The sequence below is a fragment of the Sarcophilus harrisii genome, chromosome 3 (assembly GCF_902635505.1).
Source record: "Sarcophilus harrisii chromosome 3, mSarHar1.11, whole genome shotgun sequence".
Taxonomy (NCBI): domain Eukaryota; kingdom Metazoa; phylum Chordata; class Mammalia; order Dasyuromorphia; family Dasyuridae; genus Sarcophilus; species Sarcophilus harrisii.
In genome coordinates, this window is record NC_045428.1 from 238,513,621 (window position 1) to 238,533,279 (window position 19,659).

The 19,659-nt window shown below is 30.7% G+C and overlaps 1 protein-coding gene across 1 annotated transcript in view; it reads right to left on the reverse strand.

Moving 5' to 3' along the window:
• NCAM2 (neural cell adhesion molecule 2) overlaps nt 1-19,659 on the reverse strand; it is a 263,078-nt gene that overhangs the window by 222,079 nt on the left and 21,340 nt on the right. The window contains exon 2 of the mRNA XM_031959261.1: nt 7,196-7,270. Coding sequence (XP_031815121.1) covers nt 7,196-7,270 — 75 coding nt within the window. The remainder of the gene's footprint in view (nt 1-7,195; nt 7,271-19,659) is intronic.

Below are 19,659 nucleotides of genomic sequence, written 5' to 3' on the forward strand. Positions count from 1 at the left end.
AGGGCATTTTCACAAAAATGTACAATATATTATTGCAGAAAAGCAGAATTATTAAATGTATCATTTTATGAGTATAATGCAATAAAATTATTCAGCAAATGCCTTTTGAAGAATAGATTAAAATTGATTATTTAATCCTAAAGAATCCTAAAGGGTGTCAAAGGCAAAACATAGACACAATAATTTCATTAAAGAGAATAAAAACAGTAAGACAACATTCCAAAATTTTTAGAATATAGTTAAAGCATTGATTAGGGGAAATATATTCCAATAAAACTGACTACCTAATTGAAATAAATATTTAAAAATATAAATCACTCAGATTAATAGAAAATAAGATAAAATGATTAAAGAATCTTTTCTTAGAAAAAGAAATTCAGCAAGCCATAAATGAACTCTGAGGGGGGAGGGAAACTTCTAATCCAAGATTAGAAGGATATACAAACAAATTCCATCAAAATTTTTAAAAAATGATCAATTTAATACTATATAAATAGAAAAAAAGTAAAGAATGAATCATATCAAATTCTTTCTATAACACAAAAATGGTCTTGAAATCTAAACGACAAACAGAAAACAAAAACTATAGATCAATTTTCCTAATGAATACTGACACAAAAAAGTACAGAAAAATATCACAAAAATCCTATACTATGACCAGGCTGGATGTGTACCAGTAATACATGACTAGTTCAATATTAGGTAAACTATAATTATAATTAATCAAATTAACAAAAAATGAATATTTCAATGGATATAGAAAAAGATTTTAGAAATCCCATTTCTATTCAAAACAACATGGAGCACACTAATAAATGGTGCTTCCTGATAAGGTGTATCTAAAACCAAAAGCAAACAGTATTTGTAATGAGGATAAGCTAGAAGTTTTTTTAATAACATCAGGAAGGAAGCAAGGATGTTCACCATTACTATTCAGTATTATATTAGAAATGTTACCTAAAACAAAAGGACAAGAATTTGAAAAAATAAGCAGAGGCAATAAGGGGGAAAAACTCACTTTTTGCAAATGATATAATAGTTTATTTAGAGAACTCTAGAGAGTCAATTAAAAACCTAACAAAACAATGATTTCAGTAAAGTTGCAGGGACAAAACCAAACTACACAAATCATCAGCATTTCTATACATCACCAACAAAATCCAGCAAGAAGATACGGAAAGGGAAATTTCAAGTATTTTATACTCTCTGTAGTTTACCAAAGGAAACTTTGAAGGTGAACACCTAGTCACCCATAAAGAGTGGGAAAGACTAATGAAGCTTGTACCTGAAACAGCTGTTCCAACCATCTGTAATATTAAGGAGCAACTTACTTTCACTGACTTTTTTTAGTAGATTTTCAGGGAAAGAAAAGAAAGAAAACTTTAATTTTTTTCTCTGCCTTTACAACTCTGATCAGATTATTAATTACAGAAATACAGATAAGGAATAAAAGGAAGGAAATCTTTTTCCTGGTTTGTATAAATTTATGGCACAGTAAACTAGAGACCAAATTTATAAGTAATATCTTTACTATAAATTTCCAAATTGTGGTTTAAAGGATTTTGTAGGTGATAAAAACATTTTAGTGGATTTTGGGAAGTTTTTTTTTTATTAAATGTAATTATTCTACATATATTTTTAATGCAATTGGTATAGAATGCCAAAGTGATGGTGATTTTCTACATAAAAGGATTTTGAAATGCATTCAACTGAATTGCTGTTGACTAACAAAAAATTTTTGTGTTGTACATTAAAATTCCAAAATATTATTTATTGTTAAACTCCTACATTTTACCATATTGTGATTTTTGAAAAATCGTTGTATAAAAATGATGTTAATTTGAAAAATGATATAACAATTTTATCACTAGAAAAGTAACATTTTTTAATCTGTATGCTGTTAAATTATAAATTGAGCTCAAAGAATTTTGTCACAATGTATGAGAACTGTTAAGTATTTAACTGAATACATTTTGCTTTAAAATGGATAATAATATTAATTTATTGTTGGCAGGGGGATAAAGGCACCACAGACTTCTTAAGCTATCCTTAACTGTGAGATTCTTTGAAACTTTCTATTTGGGTAGAGTCATAAGATTTTATTAACTCTTGAGAAAAGCAACTGATAACAGATTGTAAAATTGTAAAGAAGTTACAAATTTCTTATAATAAAGTTTTGCCATTGTTTATAAGAATTATGAAATTGTACCTGTTAATAAATAGTATGTATTGAAGTTACGTCTTTGAGTCAACGTAATAACAACAGGCCTTTGTTCAAAAATTTTATTTTGTCTTACTAGTTAATGGGCAATAAAGATAGCTGTTAGTCTGAAGGCTTAACAACAGCAGCATTTTTCAGAGGGTTGTGAATCAATTATGTATTCACTGTATATTTGAAATATAATTATTCTTAATTTATTTTTAAAATTATTCTTAATTTCTAATAATTGATTTTGACTTTAGGATGGATTTAAACTAAAAAGGATAAGATAGGATTTTATATGTCCTTATATGTCCTTTTAACTATTATTCCAACATTATAAGAAAACTATAACTTAAACCTAAGCTATGATTAGTGAAATTTTGCTATTTGAGGAAAATTTTGGGGGAGACAGTGATTTGATATTGTTTTGAGTTTTGATTTCAGATATGATTATCTGAATAGCCATTATTCAAGGGAAATGGATGTCCATGCCTGGGAAAGTTGAAAAGCCAACCCTTGTATAGACAAAGGTATGATCCTTTTGATTTGATTTCCCCATTATGCTATTTCCCCATTGAACAGGAAAATTTTCCCACTTGATTACTCCTGAGCCTGTCTATGATACCCTGTGAATAATGAATAACTTTGTTATATGAATGGTTGTTAACTAGGACTCTTTCCTGGAATTACAGAGCAAAGGGAGTTTATTCCCCGTTTATGGTGATGTTAGACATGACGTGGTCAGTCTGTACTCTTTAAGGGACAGACTTGATATTGTTATAACCATTTCTCTCCTTTTTCTTTTCATTGAAATTTACATAATCGGTACAGGTGAACCACAGAAATTTTTGTCATCGCAATACTAAATCTATTAGCAAAGTAACATTAAAACATCTCTGTGTTACTATAATGAGATGCAAGTCTGAAAGATCTTACTATTTTTAATCTAAATTTGTGTTCAATTTAAACAAATAGGTAGATGAATTCTCAGGATCGTTATCCTTAAGTATCTCATTCTTTCAGGATGATATGAGAAATAATCTATATCCTCAAAAGGAAAGGATAAAATAAAAATGTAAACATTCTAAAATTGTAATGAAGTAGTATACTTCACTTGGAAAATGCAACAAAATTAGCTTTTAGGAATTAGGATATCATGCATGTACATATCACATACATACACATATGATTTACTTCTAAATGTTTCTAATTGTATATGAATGTTTTGATTTTGTTTTAATAATAAGTTCTAAAACTTCGATTAAAGATTTTTAGATGTAAAATTGCATCAATAATTGTAAAGAAAAATTTTTAATCATTTTTTCCTGTTTTGAAGTCTCTGATAACATTAAACACAAAAGGGCTCTCTTTATAATTCATAGATCCTTTTAAGATTCTTCCTTCAACCTGTAGATGGCATTGTCCATATCAGGTACAAAGTTCAAGTAAAAATATAGCAAGTATTATATAAAACTGAAATTCTTTTAATTTTCAGATAAATTATGGGTTCCTAATTTGATGTTCTTTTTACAGCTCTGTTAGTAGGATTAGCTCCATAAGGTTTAAGCTAGTTTTCACTAAATGGACCAGTTACTGGAAAACCAAATTTAGATGGTTTGATTAAATTGTGTTAAGGCCTTATTACTGGTAGATTTAATATCATTAAATAGCGAATCTCTGCAAGTGACTTGGAACCAGAGCAGTAGGTCTGATAGGAGGAGCCCCCTCCAGAGTTGCCCTGAGAACAAAGCCTATTACAAAATATCCAAGGGAAAACATTTCTAGGCACCAGATGATTACATGGGGAGTCTGGGACTCAAGATGAAATGTGCTGATTAAATAGAAATTGGGAGTGGGTCACAAGGAGACAATTATTTAATATTGTTGATCATTATTGTATTAATTTGGCTTTGATGTTTCATGGTGTCTTTTTGCCTGGAAGAAGGATACATCCTAATTAATTCCTTTTATTTATTGTTTGGAAATCAGGGCCATTCTTCCAATAACTTTTGGTTAACTGAAAGCCTATCTTCTATTTTTATTAATCTCACTTCTCCAAAATTTGATTTATGGAATAATAATGTTAAATATATAACATTCCTCAGGTAGAAGCCAAAGGGAAGTTTCCTAAAGTAATTTAATTATTTTTCAGCAATCCTATATAACTGAGTTTTCTTGGTTACTTTGGTTATGTAAAACACCCCCTCTCAATCACTCCACTGTAAAATCTCTAAGAAATGTAACTAATCTGTAACCTGATTTAAATTATTTCTACAATCTATTTAACAATGTTTGTCTCCTTAAGAGAAAAAGGACTTACATATACAAAAATATTTATAGTAGTTCTTTTTTTTTAGTGGTGACAAAGAACTGGAAACTAAGAATGACAAGTTGTGTACATGAATGTGATGGAAAACTGTAATAGTTATGTTGAATGAGGGTATTTTCAGAATAAGACAGGAAAACTTGTATGACCTGATGCAATGTAAAGTGTGAGAAGAACCAGGAGAATAATTTATATATTAATAGCAATATTGTCAAGATAATCAGTTTTGACAGTTTTAATGATGCTAATCAACCAAATAAGCAACCAAAATTCTTAAAGACTCATTAGGAAATCGAGATAGAGAACTGATGGATTTAGAATTAAGATTGAAGCATACTTTACATTATTTTTGCTACTAAGAAAACATGAAAAGTAGAGTTGCATGGTAAAAAAAAAAGCTGGCCTTTCAACCTGTAAAAACTGGGTTCAAGTCCTGCCTCTGGCAGTATTCAACTTCTCAGTAATTCTCTAAGACTGGACACTGCAAAGCAGGTGCCTATCTGCACTGATGGAAACAGTTGACTCACCTGGAGATATTTATAACAGTGAAATTTCAGATCCAGTTTAAAAAAATCTTACATTTACTGATCAGTAAGCATGCTGTATCCCTCTAGCCTGTTAGTAATGGTGATGATGATGGTGATGGTGATGATGATGATGATGATGATGATGATGATGATGATGATGGTAGTGGTGATGCATGCTCTTTGAGAGGGTATGGACAGTTTCACTTTTGTATTTGTATCACCAGGACACAGAACAAAACCTGGCACATCATAGACAATTAAAGTTGTTAATTGACTCATTTATGCAATATTTTGTAAAATGATGCTTTAAAACTTTTTCTCACCAAAATACTTTCTAATTATTCCAGAAGTTCTGGGTATTAAATTTTTATTTATATTAATATTTAATTTCTAATTTATATTTATTTATATTTAATTTCCAAATAAATCCCTCCCACATTCTCTATCCAGAGTGATTTCCTTTATACCAAAAAAAAAGGGGGGGAGTAGTTGAACATATTAGCTGAATCTTATTAAATATATGTATACATATATATGTGTTTATGTCTATCTACATGTATCTGTGTATGTATATTCATACACATATACATATTTATTTCTACATCCAAAGTTCTTCTCACCTCTTCAAAAAATAGAGGAAAGTTTATCTTCTTATGTTTCCTTCAATGGGTTTTTTTCATTTATACTGTTGCAGTCATTGTGTATATTGTTTTCCTGATTCTCCTCACTTGCCTTTGCATCACTTCATATAAACCTATCCATGTTTCTCTGAATTCTTCAAATTCACTGCTCTTTGGAGCAAGATAATATTCCATTCCATTACAACCACTATTTACTTATTCCCTATATTAATGGGCATCTGCTATATTTATACTTCTTAGACACTATAAGATTTTGATGAATATTTTGACATACATTGGGTGTTTCTACTTTTTGGGGTATGTCTACTGGATTTTTGAGTCAAAGGAAATTTTTGTCACTTTCTTAATATTATTCCAAATTATTTTCCAGCATAGTTGAAGCAATTCTACAATTGTATCAAGACTGTATTAACAGAGCTTTCTTTCTATAGCTCTCCCAAGATAAATTATTCATTTCTTTCGAATATTTTTGCCAGTTTGGTGTGATTAGGTATTACTGAAAAAAATATAAAATTCCTATTAGAAACCTTTTTTTTTATCAGAGAGAGAAAAAATGTCCACAACAAACAGAAAACTGATTTTTAACTAATTTTGGAGTTAACAAACCTACCATATAAATGCAACCTCTAATCCATGTTTCTTGAGAAACTGGCCCTTTGAAAATATTTAAGCTAATAATCATTAAGTTAGTTTGAATCTGTAGCTTAGGGTAAATCGATCAAGTAATGTGATCTTTATAGTTATACAGATAACTGGGAGAGGAAACAAGCTGAACCCAATTTTTGTTTGATTTGGAGTATATTTCAATTATTGCCATAATGGAAAGGGAGACTGAAAGTAATAAGTATTTATATAGTACCTACAATGGACCTGAAATGCTACTAAGTGCTTTGATATTCACATAACAACCCTATCTGATAAGAGCTATTATTATCTCAATTTTAGAGTTTAAAAAAATGAGACAAACAAAAATGTCTTGCCCAGAGACACACAGCTCTGAACTCAGGTTTTCCTGATTCAAATCTCAACACTATCCACTATACCACCTAGCTGGGGGAGGAAATAAGTCATCTCTAGCTTATTATTTAAAATAATAATGCTACCTATGTGACAAACTCAACTGTTTTCTTATACAAAGGTTCTCGGTTCACTCTAAATATCAAAATCCTAACTGATATGTCCTGCTTAAAATACTTCTGAGACAACCGAAATTATTTAAATGAATCCATCAGCATGAACACATTACTTATATAATGGAATTATTTTCAAAATAAATAACCTGGCCAGTCTAGCATTTAAAAATAACAGGGCATATATACAAATACAGAGACTATATTAACCAATGCTATTTCTCACAATATAATTTTAGGAAAAACAAGCTGACAGATAATACCATTTTTTGTAAAGTTAAATTTATGAATATTTAACAATTTTTCAAGAATAACATTAAGCCTGAAATGTATCGAGTATAATATTAAAGGAATACTCAAATACATACCTGTACATGTGAAGAATTTGGATTCACCAACACTAATTTCTACTTTACTAAGTGAAATTGTCACTTGTAGAAGAGCTGAAAAATATAATTATTAAGCCATGATTAAAATAATGATTTAAATGACCTTATATTAGCAAAATGTATTTCAATATTTGGACATTTTTCTCCAAGATAATATAACTTAACTTACCTTCCATGTTGAATTAACCCCAAAATTTATTAAAGTGACTGATTAATTTATATCTTAACACTCATCTTAACATTTATTAATCACAGTTACTATTTAGGTTAAGCTGATTTTGTGTCAGAGAATGTAGTTTTGAATCCTAACTTGGCTGCTTATTGCAATTATTACCTTGACCAAATTGTCTCACTAGGAGTAGCAGCTTTCCCTGTCAGAAAATGAAGGATTCTAACTAGATGATTTCTAGAACTAAGGCTAGAGTGAAGTCTATTGAGAAAAATGAGAATTAAGGAAGAAATAGAATGAGGACAATAAATGGGTGCAAAAGGAATAACTATAGTGCTCAGAACTCAAAATAATACTCCCAATGTGGTCTAACAAGAGCAGAATTCAGTAGGAATTTCAAAAGTATTCCCTTCTTGATGCAGCCCAAGTTTAGCATTAGTTTAAGGCTGATATGCCACACTGTTAAATCAAATTTAGTTTACAGTTCAACAAATCTCATAGAAGCTTTTCAAAACAATTGCTTTTTAATCATTTTAATCACCATTGTATACTTAGGAAGCTGACTTTTTTTTTGAGAGGAAGGATGGTATTTCATCTTATTAGATTCAGCTCAATGTTCTAGCCCAAAAATATAAAATTCACAACCAGGCAAAATTCCCAAGTGCTGGGAATAAGATTAAAATGAAATTGTTTATCAAAATAATACAAATACAATAGAACATATAAAATATTAATTTGTGGTTTTCTGAATCAATATGTGGTCCACAGGATATGTTCAATCTGAGTTTGACATCAATGCTCTCTTCATTCTGTCTTACCAACTATTCTTTCCAGCACTGTGACTTGCAAATTTGATAAGCATATCATTAATGCTTGTATCCAACCCAATATTAAAAAGAAGAAATTAAACTGAGATTCCTGGACTACTACACTATGGAGAATTTATCCCAAATTGACACCAAAATAAAGAACTACTCTATGAACATGTCCATCCAATCAGTTGTGAATCCATCTGACTATATTGTCATCTAATTCATATCTCTTCATTTTCTCTGCAAGAATAATAATTTGATACATTATGAAAAGCTTTGCTAAAATCTATAACATTCCCTTCATTTACTAGTTTAGTAATCCCTGCCAAAAAAAGTCAATGGATGAGGCTGATAAAACTTATTCTTGAAAACAGACTGCCTTTTAACCACTGCTTCCCTTTCGAGATGTTCAACAGCTATTCTAATAAGTCTTTCAAATATCTTCCCAGAAACTGAAGATAAGTTCACTGGCTTATAACTTTTACACTCTTTGCTGAGAAAAAAAAGGAAAAAATATCGACCAGTTTTGCCTTCTCTATTTTCAGTTATAATCTTTCCATTCTTCTCAAGCGAAAGTCCTATCTTTTCTTTGATACCCTGTTTTCTCTCAATATAGCTCAACAATAGTCATCCTTTTCTTTGTCCTTATCTTCCCTCACCAGCCTCAAGTTATTTTCAGCTAGCTTAGCATTCCTGATACTAACTTTTACTCAGTATTACTACACTGTTATATTTCTGTTCTATTACTTGGTCTTGCTTTCAACTTAGGTACAATTTCAGTTAGTGTGTTCACTGTACATCCACAGTGATTTTTTCAAATTGCAATTACTTCCGTGTCTCCTTAGAATTTCACTTTCAAAAACATGACAATTTTCCAAAAATTGTCATCTTAACAAAAACAATCCAACTCCCCCCCCCCATTTTTCCTTTTCCTTGAAAAACCAAAATTCTTAGAACAAATAATGATAATAAAAATAGCTAACATTTATAAAGCACTCACTATATGCAATGCATTGTGCTAAGTGCTTTACAATTATTACCTCATTTGATCTTCACAATAACTCTTAAGATCAGGTACTATATGCATAATCAAGCAAAATAAAATTCCATATTAGTCATTTCTCCCAAAAATCAATCTTTCTCTCTGTCTCTCTGTCTCTGTCTCTGTCTCTGTCTCTGTCTCTGTCTCTCTCTCTCTCTCTCTCTCTCTCTCTATATATATATATATATATATATTCCATCATATTTTTAAGAGGTGGGTCACATGTTTTACCTTGAATTCTCTAGAATAGTGCCTGTATAATACATTTATCAAAGCTCTTAAATCTTTCTAACAGTTTTGTGTAATTGTTTTTTGAGATTGCCTGAGCTATAACTATAATAGAAAAGCTCTGATCTGCTTTGTTCTAACTAAAGCAGATCTGATATTCCTTAGCTACTTGATATCCACACAAATGAGTTCTGGACTCAGTGTGAAATTCTACTGGTTTAAGTCAGTTTAAGTTTTAAGTCAGAACTTCAGAGCTCAAGTAACGTACAGGCTTTAGCCTCCCCAGGGAGAAGAAATTACATGTGTATGAAAGCAGATCTGATGGGTATGAGGCAGAACTTCAGAATTGCTTTAATCTGAAATTCTCTATTGGTGATTTGGAACATTTATTTTTCATATGGCTACAGATAGCTTGTATTTCTTCCACTGAAAAATGCTTGTTCATATCCTTTTGCCATTTGCAATGGTAAGGCACTGTCTCTCATTCTTATAAATTTGAATTAATTCCCTCTATGTCTTAGAAATGAATATTTGATCAGAGAAATTTGCTAGAAATATTTTTCTCTATTACTTTTTTTTGGGCACATAAAGTAGGTGCTTCATAAATTCTTGCCAATTTGTTGACTTATAGCTTCATTGGTTTGTATTAGATAAGATAAAATTTCTGCTTTTTTTACATTTGTTTGTGAGGTTTTTATGCTCCCAGATATTGTTAGCTGTAAATTAAATGGTTACATTTTGCAAATGAATGTCTAATTTTTATAAGGGAGAAAAAAAGGGAATAAATATTTGCATATTATGTATTATGTGCTAGGCACTTTACAAATATTATCTCATTTGATCCTCAGAAAAACCTTGTGATGGAGGTTCAGTTTTTTTTAATCCCCATTTTACAGTTCAGAAAAATAAGGTAAACAGAAAATAATTAACTTACCCACAATCATAATGCTAGTATCTACTCAGGTCTTTCTGATTCCAGGCAGAGCTTTCTATTTATTATACTTCCTAGCTGCCACTGATTCTATTCTATTCTTTACTTTTTTTAAAAAAAAAAATTAGATTTTATAGATTTATTTAGGGCTAAAATGAGTAAAGTGAGGAAGCCCATTCCCACCTCCACTGTAGCTTTTTTGTCTATTTCTCCCTGTAAATCATTTAACATTTTGATGCTATGTATTCAATGTATATATGTCTAATATTGAGGTTAATTCATTCTCTATGGTACTTTTTAACCAAATGTTGTTTTGCTATTCATCTTTTTAAATTAAGTTTATTTTTGCTCTTGCCTTGTCTGAATTATGATTTTGGCCTCTGCTTTTTATACTTAAATTGAAGCAACCTGCATTTTCCTCCAGGCCATCATTTTAATTGTGTGAATCTGAATGTTTCAAATATGTTTTTTATAACGAACTAAACTTTTGGGTCATGTAACCAAGAAGATGGAGGACTAGATATTTTCTTTGATCCTTATGTCTCAAAATTCTTCAAAACATAAATTACGTGCCAAAAATAAAGCATCTTCAGCTGTCTCTAATAGAGGTGTTAAACTTGCAAAACTCCCTGCAATCTGAACTAGATTAAAATATAATTAGGAGACGCTTAACAAAAGAAATAAAAATACAATAACACAAAGATGATATTAATTTGTAGTTTTCTAAGGGAATATGTAACCTGTAGGAATCCATTTCTATTTGAATTTGAAATCTCTTTGTCTAGGATAACAAGAAATCAAAAGTTAATAAAATTCCAAAACATAAAGCCTAATTTATCTAAAGTAAAGCCTAATTTATGTTCATTTAGTACATTATCATCCAATGATTGCTATTCTTCTGGAAGCAGGATTGCACTAGCCACCTAATCCAAGTATTTGCAACAAAATATAATCTTTTTTTCCAGTGTCAGAAGGTTTAAGTTCCAAACTGCAGAAATTTGCTGTGGATTTAATAGCCAGCACCATGGCAATATCATGAACTGCAAAGGATTTCTGCATGAGAGTCAAGAAGAAGTTAAAGGGGCAGGACATGTGTCTGCTCTTAAAACAGAGATCAATTCTACATTCTCATCCTTTTCCCAGAGGTGAGGACATCCAAACTCCTCACCACAGAGTGAGCCCAGGATTAACATGAGTGCTTTGTTCTACCAGGCCAGAAAACTGAACAAGAGAGGGAATGGAACAGGACGCTATATCCATATATACCATGTGGCAAACTGCTGAGGCTGAGAGAAAAAGCCCAGTATGTAATAGTCAGGTAGGTTCAGTTCTGTTCTTCAAAAGTCTCTTGGGACAGAGATCTAAGTTGGTAAGCCATGGGAACTGGCATAGGAGGAGGCTCAGACACTTTCAGATAAAGCCTCCAGGGAAAGTACATCAGAGGTATATCAGAAAATTATCAATAAGAGAATATAAGAGGGAAAAGACAAATCACCAAAGAGCTCAAAAATATGAAAACTTAAAGAGTATAAGCAGATTAATAAGGCAGAAAATATTAACAAAAGATTTAAGAAATGAATTTAGTAATTTATGAATAAATTCTGGAAAATTAAGGAAAATGTTTCAACGCTTGATGAGACAGAGGACTTAATAGACTTTGAGAATATGGAATCACAATTACATTGTTTTCAAGTGGTTTAAAAGAGAAATCAGAATTGTGAGGGAAGTTTATGGCCTGCACAGCAGAAATAATTGACAGAATGAAAAAAAAAACTTGAATCTGTAATGGTTTAAGTTTCACCACAGAAACAAAAAAGAAGGCAACAGATTGGAAATATAAATACAGCAGATTGAGAATATAAATACTGAGAAGTGAAGGACAATTAAGAAGAGAAGCCACAAACATTAAAAGAAAATATGCCATCTATTCAAGCAAAACAAATCAATGGATATGTAAAGCAGCCTCAGTTTTTATAGGTCTCTCAGAAGAGCATAAGTCAAAAAATCTGAACACTACACAATAAAGGAAATATTATAAGAAAATTGCCCAGAACTTCAAAGAATCCATAGTTGACGTCTAAAAAATTAAACCAAGGTTGAAAATTATAATAAACAGAATGGTGAAATTCCACTGAGAAAAAAAAAAAACAAATTCTTTAAGCTACCAAGATAAAGACTTTCAAACACAAAAGAAAAGAAATTTGAATGACAAGACCCTTCTTCATTTCCCAGAAAACACAAGATGGAATGAAATAATGAGTCCCAAAGAACAATGACGCATAATTGCAATCCTATCTTGCAAATCTGAGCTTAACTATAAATGAATAAAAGAAGAATGCTCAGAAATAAAGAAAATCAGACCTGAAGAGATAATTTGCTTCTCAGACATTCTAGACAAAAGAAATGTAGGCAAGATATATATATATATATATATATATATATATATATATATATATATATATATATTTATATATTTATATATTTATATATATATGTATATATGCACACATCTCAATAGAGTGATAGAAGTGTAACTAATAAGATAAGTCATTATTTTTGATAAGTAGACAAAAGAGGGATTGAAAAATGGAGGAAAAGAAAGAAGGAAAGGACTTGTTTGGGAATGGGAAGGGCTTCCACTGATGAATACTCCTATAAATAAAAAGAGATATTCTCTGAAGGAAGATGGGCCCATTGTGCAGGGTTTGGCATTGAGGATTTGGTGTATGAAAAAGATCATTTTTCATACTGGAGCAGGGTGGGAGTGGTATGTAGGAGTTAGAGCTAATTGTTGAGGGAAATATGGGAGGAAAATAACCAAAGGAAGAGTACAGGGCAGTAGTGAACTGCAAAATCACTGGAGGAGCAGGGTGGGAGAAATTTCCCAAAGTTAAGTTTGCTAAAGACTTGTTGAAGTAAAAAACGTCCAAATCAAGTACAGTTGTATGAGAAATTAGATATCTTCTGTTTTATAGGTGAATGTATCCCATTCATACTCACAGTAATTATAAAGTATATTTTTACCCCACCCTTACTCTCCTCCTTTATCACTTAGCATATTTCTTTTCCTTTCCATTTTTTCTTAATTTCCCCCTCATATTTTCTTAAGATTATGAAAACATAATATTACTGGCAAGCTTTGTCTTTAATCGGGCTGCATGACCCTTAAGGATAATAGAATTCTGAGGATACAAACTTAGCATCACCCTCATTATTCCTTATGTTTGATTGCTTATATTTCCTTTTTATGAGGTTACTGACCCCTATGTTTGTGTTTCAAAATTTCTACTCATCTCTGCTCTTTTTCATTCCAAATGCTAAGAAAAGTACTATTTCATTAAAAATCCATTTTCCTGCTTTAAGGCATTATATCAATTGAGCTGACTAAGTTATTCTTGGTGATAATCCTTTATCTTTTGCTTTCTGGAATATCATATTCTATAATATCTCCATTCCTTTACATGAAAGCTATTGAATGAATTGAATATTATATAAAAGCTTCTTGAATGATTTTTTTGGAGAGTAAATGTATAACTTGCTTACTGTAATTTTTTTTTTCTGTGACTTGGAAACTTTGCATTTTGAATATAATTTCCTAGTGTTTTGATTTTGAGATTTCTCTCACTCTGCCTTCTGATTCTAAGAGATCTAGGAAATCTCCTTTTATAATTTCTTGAAATATTATGTCCAGGCTTTATTGTTGATCATTCTTTTTAAGTAACCCCATGATTCTTCATTTTTTTCTCTTTGATCTCTTTTTTCAGATTAATCATTTTTGCTGTAATATATCACAAATTTTTCCTTTCCAAATTTTATTTTATTCTGAACTTAAAAAATGAAATGTTCCATAACTAAGACAGAAAAAAATTTGATTGAATATGAAATCACCAAGTTATTATGTAAAACGTGCTATTTCTTTTAAACATATAAAAGTGATCATGTAACTTTCTTTCACCACCACCCCCTTTTTCTTCCCTTCTGTTTCCCTAGAAATGGTAACTATTGGCACAAATATGTGTATATATGCACATATATAAATAAAATCATTCTGTATATATTTTTATTTATCAGTTCTTTCAATATGCAGATAGTGTCTTCCTTTACAAGTCCTTTGTAGCTAATCTGGGTATTTATAACAGTAAAAAATGGCTTATTCACTCAAAAATACTATAACTTGTTTACCATTCCTCAATTGACTGGCATCTTCACAATTTCTAGTTCTTTGCTACCACAAAAAGAGGGGCTATGAATAATTTACAACATATAGATTCTTTTCCTTTTTTCTTAATCATCCTGGGAAACAGATCGGGTAGTGGTATTGCTGCATTAATAACTCTTTGGGCATAATTCCAGATTGCTCTCCAAAACGATTGGATCAATTCATAAATAGTGAATTGGCACCCCGATATTTTCACAACCCATCCAACATTTCTCTCTTTCCCATTCAATCACTTTAGCCAGTCTGATAAGTATAAAGTGATATCTTAAGATTGTTTTAATTTTCATTTCTCTAGTCAATAATGATTTGGATCATTTTTTCATATGACTATAAAATATTTAGATTCCTTCATCGGAAAACTACCTGTTCATATCCTTTGACCATTTATCAATTATAGAATGACTGGCATTCTTACAAATTTGACAAAGTTCTTTTCTTTATATATTTGAGATATGAAACCTTTATCTGAGAATATGGTTATAAATTCCCCCTTCCCCCATTTTCTCCTTTTCTTTTGATCTTGGCTACATTTATACACAAACTTCTTAATTTACTGTAACTAAAATTATCCATTTTATACTTCATAATGTTCTCTATCTCTATTTTATTCATAAATTGTTTGCTTATCCATAAATTTTATAAGTAATATGTTTCATGTTCTTCAAATTTTCTTGTAATACCTTTCTTGTAATACCTTGCTAATATCTAGGTTATATATCCATTTTGACTTTATCTTGGTCAATGATGTAAGATATAGATCCATGTCTAATTTCTACCAGAATGCTTTCCAGTTTTTCCAATAGCATTTTTTAAAACCAGATAATGATTACTTATACCTCAAATTTAAATATTTATATTTGTTAAATACAGTTAAATATTTATTAGCTAACTATAGATTTTATGTTTACTTTGTTCCACTGATTTATTGTTCTAGTTCTTGGCCAATACAAGATACTTTTGATAATTACAGTCATATAATATATTTAAGATTTGGTATGGTAAAACCTCCTTTATAAATATATATATATGCATACATATTTCATAAGCGTACATCTTTCCCTTAATTCCTTTGATATTCTTGATTTTTTGTTCGTCAAAATGAAGTTTGTTATTGTTTTTTTCTAATTTTTTTGTAATTTAATTGGAATGGTGTTACATATATAAATCACGTTAGGTAAAACTCTCATTTTTATTCTATTGTCCCTGCCTACCCATGAAGAATTAATATTTTTCCAATTATTTAAATATGATTTTACTGGCATAAAAAGGTTTTTTATATATTTTTATTCATATAATTTCTGGGTTTGCTATGGTAGGTGTATTCCAGTATTTTATACACTGTTGAGTTATTTTAAATGGGGTATTCTTTCAGGGTTTTATTTGTAATATATGTAGGAATGCTGATGATTTATATGAATTTATTTTATGATTTTACTACTTTGATAACATTACTAATTGAACTAATTTTTTAGTCGTGTCTTTGGGACTATCTAAACATATCATCTTATTATCTACAAAAGAAAAAAGTTTTATCTCACTTTTTATTCTGATAATTTCTTTTTTTCCTCTTATCACTTTGGCCAGGATATTCCATACAATATTCATTATTCTTGACAGTGAGCACTCTTGTTTCACACTTGGTCTTATTGGGAAAATTATGCTTATCCTTATTACAAATAATATTTGCTGATAATTTGAAGTAAATACTTAACAATAAGAAAAAAAATTTCATTTATACCAAGACTTTTAAGTGCTTTTAATAGAAAAGAACACTGTACTTTATCAAAAGATTTTTTTCTATATCTATTGATAGTATTTTAAAATTTTTATTATTGATATTCTCAATTATGATAATAGTTTTCCTTGTATAAAATATCCTTGCATGCTTGGCATAAATCCTACTTGGTCATAATATATAATTTTTGTAATACAGTGTTGTAATCTTTTATCTAGTATTTTATTTAGGATTTTACATCCATATTCGTTAATTACATTGGTCTATAATTTTCTTTCTCTGTGATATACCACAACTCATTCAGTCATTTCCCTACTGATGGGTATCCACTCAAGAGCTACTGTAAATATTTTTGCACATGTGGGTCCTTTCCCCTTTTTTCCCCCTGAGGCAATTGGGATTAAGTGACTTGCCCAAGGTCACACAGCTAGGAAGTATTATGTGTCTGAGGCCAGATTTGAACTCAGGTGCTCCTGACTTCAGGGATGGTGCTCTACCCACTGGGCCACCTAGCTGCCCCCCCCCCCTTTTCCTTTTTTATGATCTGTTTTGATGGATCAAAGGTTATGCGCAGTTTGATTGGCCAATCACATATCTTAGAGTTGTTTTAATGTACATTTCTCTAATCAATCAAAAGTGATTCAGAGCACTTCACATATGTATAGGTAGCTTTGATTTCTTCATCTGAAAACTGTCTATTCATATCCTTTGATCATTTATTTACTGGGGATTATGTTCTATGTCCTTGTTAAATTCTCTTGCTACTTTCACAGAGTCTTGAGTAACATGTCATTCAACAATCTCAGGGACAACTCAGAATTGGGACCTGCAAACTTTCATTATTGCCAAAGTAGTCTGATCGAGGGCCAAATCTGGTTGCTGAGCTTCTGGTATGAGCTCCATAAATTCCTGACCTGGGTTTGTATTTGAGCAACATAACTGTGAGCTTGTCCCTGTTTTAGGTTCCAGTAAACTGGTGCTGGACAGCTACTGATGATGATGGTGGAAGAACAGACTTAAAACACCATGAACTAAACCCATAACTCGGTATATAAATAGATTTTGTGGAACTAAGTTACAGACTGAGAAGCTGCATAAAGAGGATAAAAGGAGATGGAGGGCAGAAGGGGAATTGGGTAATATAGCTCAAACCAATCCATTGACAATAAAGGGAAAGTCTATATAAGGATGGATGAGGCGATAAAGATAGGAAACAGAAGTTGTAAACTCAATGGGCAGGGTGAGTCCCACAAAAGAATATTCCCATAATGGGGAGAACATGGTTATACTTTTTTCATGTAATTTTATTTTTAAATTTTAAACATTAATTTTTCATAAGATTTTGAGTTTTAAATTTTTTCTTCCTCCCTCCCTGCCATCCCTCCTCTCCAAGATAGCAAGCAATCTCATAGAGGTTATACATGTATAATCATGTAAACATATTTGCATTAGTCATGTTGTGATAGAATTGTAAAAGCCACCAAAAAAATATGAAAATACATATGCTCCATTTTCCATAGCTCTTTCTCTGGTTATAGATAGCATATTCCTTCATGAGTCTTTGAAACTTTCCAAACTTTCCACTTTGAAACTTTTCTTTCTTTTTTCCTGAGGAAACTGGGGTTAAGTGACTTGCTTAGGGTCCCACAGCTAGGAAGTATTAAATGTCTGAGGCTACATTTGAACTCAGGTCCTCCTGACTTCTGAACCGGTGCTCTATCCACTGCGTCACTTAGCTGCCCCCCCCCCCCTTATAAAATGTTATTTAATGGTAGATCTAATCTGTAAGGATTTGGTGCTCAGAAAGTCCACTTTTTGAGAAAGAACTAAAGCATCTCTCAGATTTCCTAGGGGCAATGGGATCAAGAGGAAAAAGGGAACAAGACCCAGGGAGAAGACCATATGGCAAATAGAAAGAAAAACTATCATGTGGAAGACTCAGGCATAGAACTAGACTACATAATCTGCGATGGAGGGAAATGTCTACATGAGGTAAAATCTAATATCTTCTATCTTCATTACCCTCTCTTGGACTGATAAAATAAGGAGGGGAGAGGAAGAGAAGAAGAATAAAATAACTAAATAAAAGGGGGAAAAGGAACCAATAAGTGAATTAAAACTTCAAGTTAAAGGTTGACAAATTTGGGGTAGTGAGTTTAAGAGTAAGAGAAATAGAGGTTATGGGAAGTTAGTTTGATCAAAACTATTCACAGAGACTAAATGCTAACTTAAAAGAGGAACAAAAAAAAAATCCTAATTCAGAAAAAATATCATAGAAACAAGTAGAAGAAAATGTAAACCTCTTATGACTCTAATTGTAAACTGATTAAATAGTAAAATACAATGAAGGAAAATTGGATTTTATTGGATAAGAAAAGAAAACCACAATTTATTGCTTATAAGAAACATAACTAAAAATAAAGACATGCAGAATAAAAATGAGAGGGAGAAAGAACTTTACTACACATTAAACAAATCCAAAAAAACCAGGCACTACAATTATGTTATGAGACAAATCAAGCAGAAATATTGCAAATATAAACAGAAATGAAAAATAAAACACATTATGCTAAAAAATGCCAAACAACAAATCAGCATCAAATACATATTCATCAAATATCATAGCACTTAATCCATAAAGCAAAAATTAACTGAATTGCAAGGTAGAAAGTAATACAATACTGCAGGAAACTGTTTTTCTCTGAGAAATCTCAGGGAAGTTTAAACAAAAGGAAAAATATAGAATTGAACATATTGCTGAAGAAAACAGAGTTAAATGGCTTATGGCTTCTTTTGAATGAGACAACTGATGAATATATGTATTTTTTAGCACTGCAAGAAACTTTTTAAAAAATTGAACAGAGCAGAGATATTTTGAAATGGCAAATTCATCTTTTGGGGGATCATAATAAAATAAAAATAATAATTAGTGAGGAAGAACAAACAAAAAGAGATCTAAATGGAGATTTAATCATGAAATCTTCAATGATAAGTAAATTAATGAAGAAATCATGGAAATAATGACTGTGAATTATAAATACTAAAGATACTAGAATTTCTGAGATGTAACTAAATTAGTTCTCTCTAAGGAAATACAATATCCTTAAAAACATATATTAGCAAAACAGATAAGATAAGATTTTAAAACAATAAGAAACCCAACACAAACCAAAACAAAATAAGCATAATCTTGAAAATCAGAGGAGAGATAAATAAATTGGAAATTAAAAGAATTGTAGGGATGATAAAAATTAAAAAGATTCTTTACAGCCATAAAAATTGATGAATCTGACTAAAAAGTAGAGGG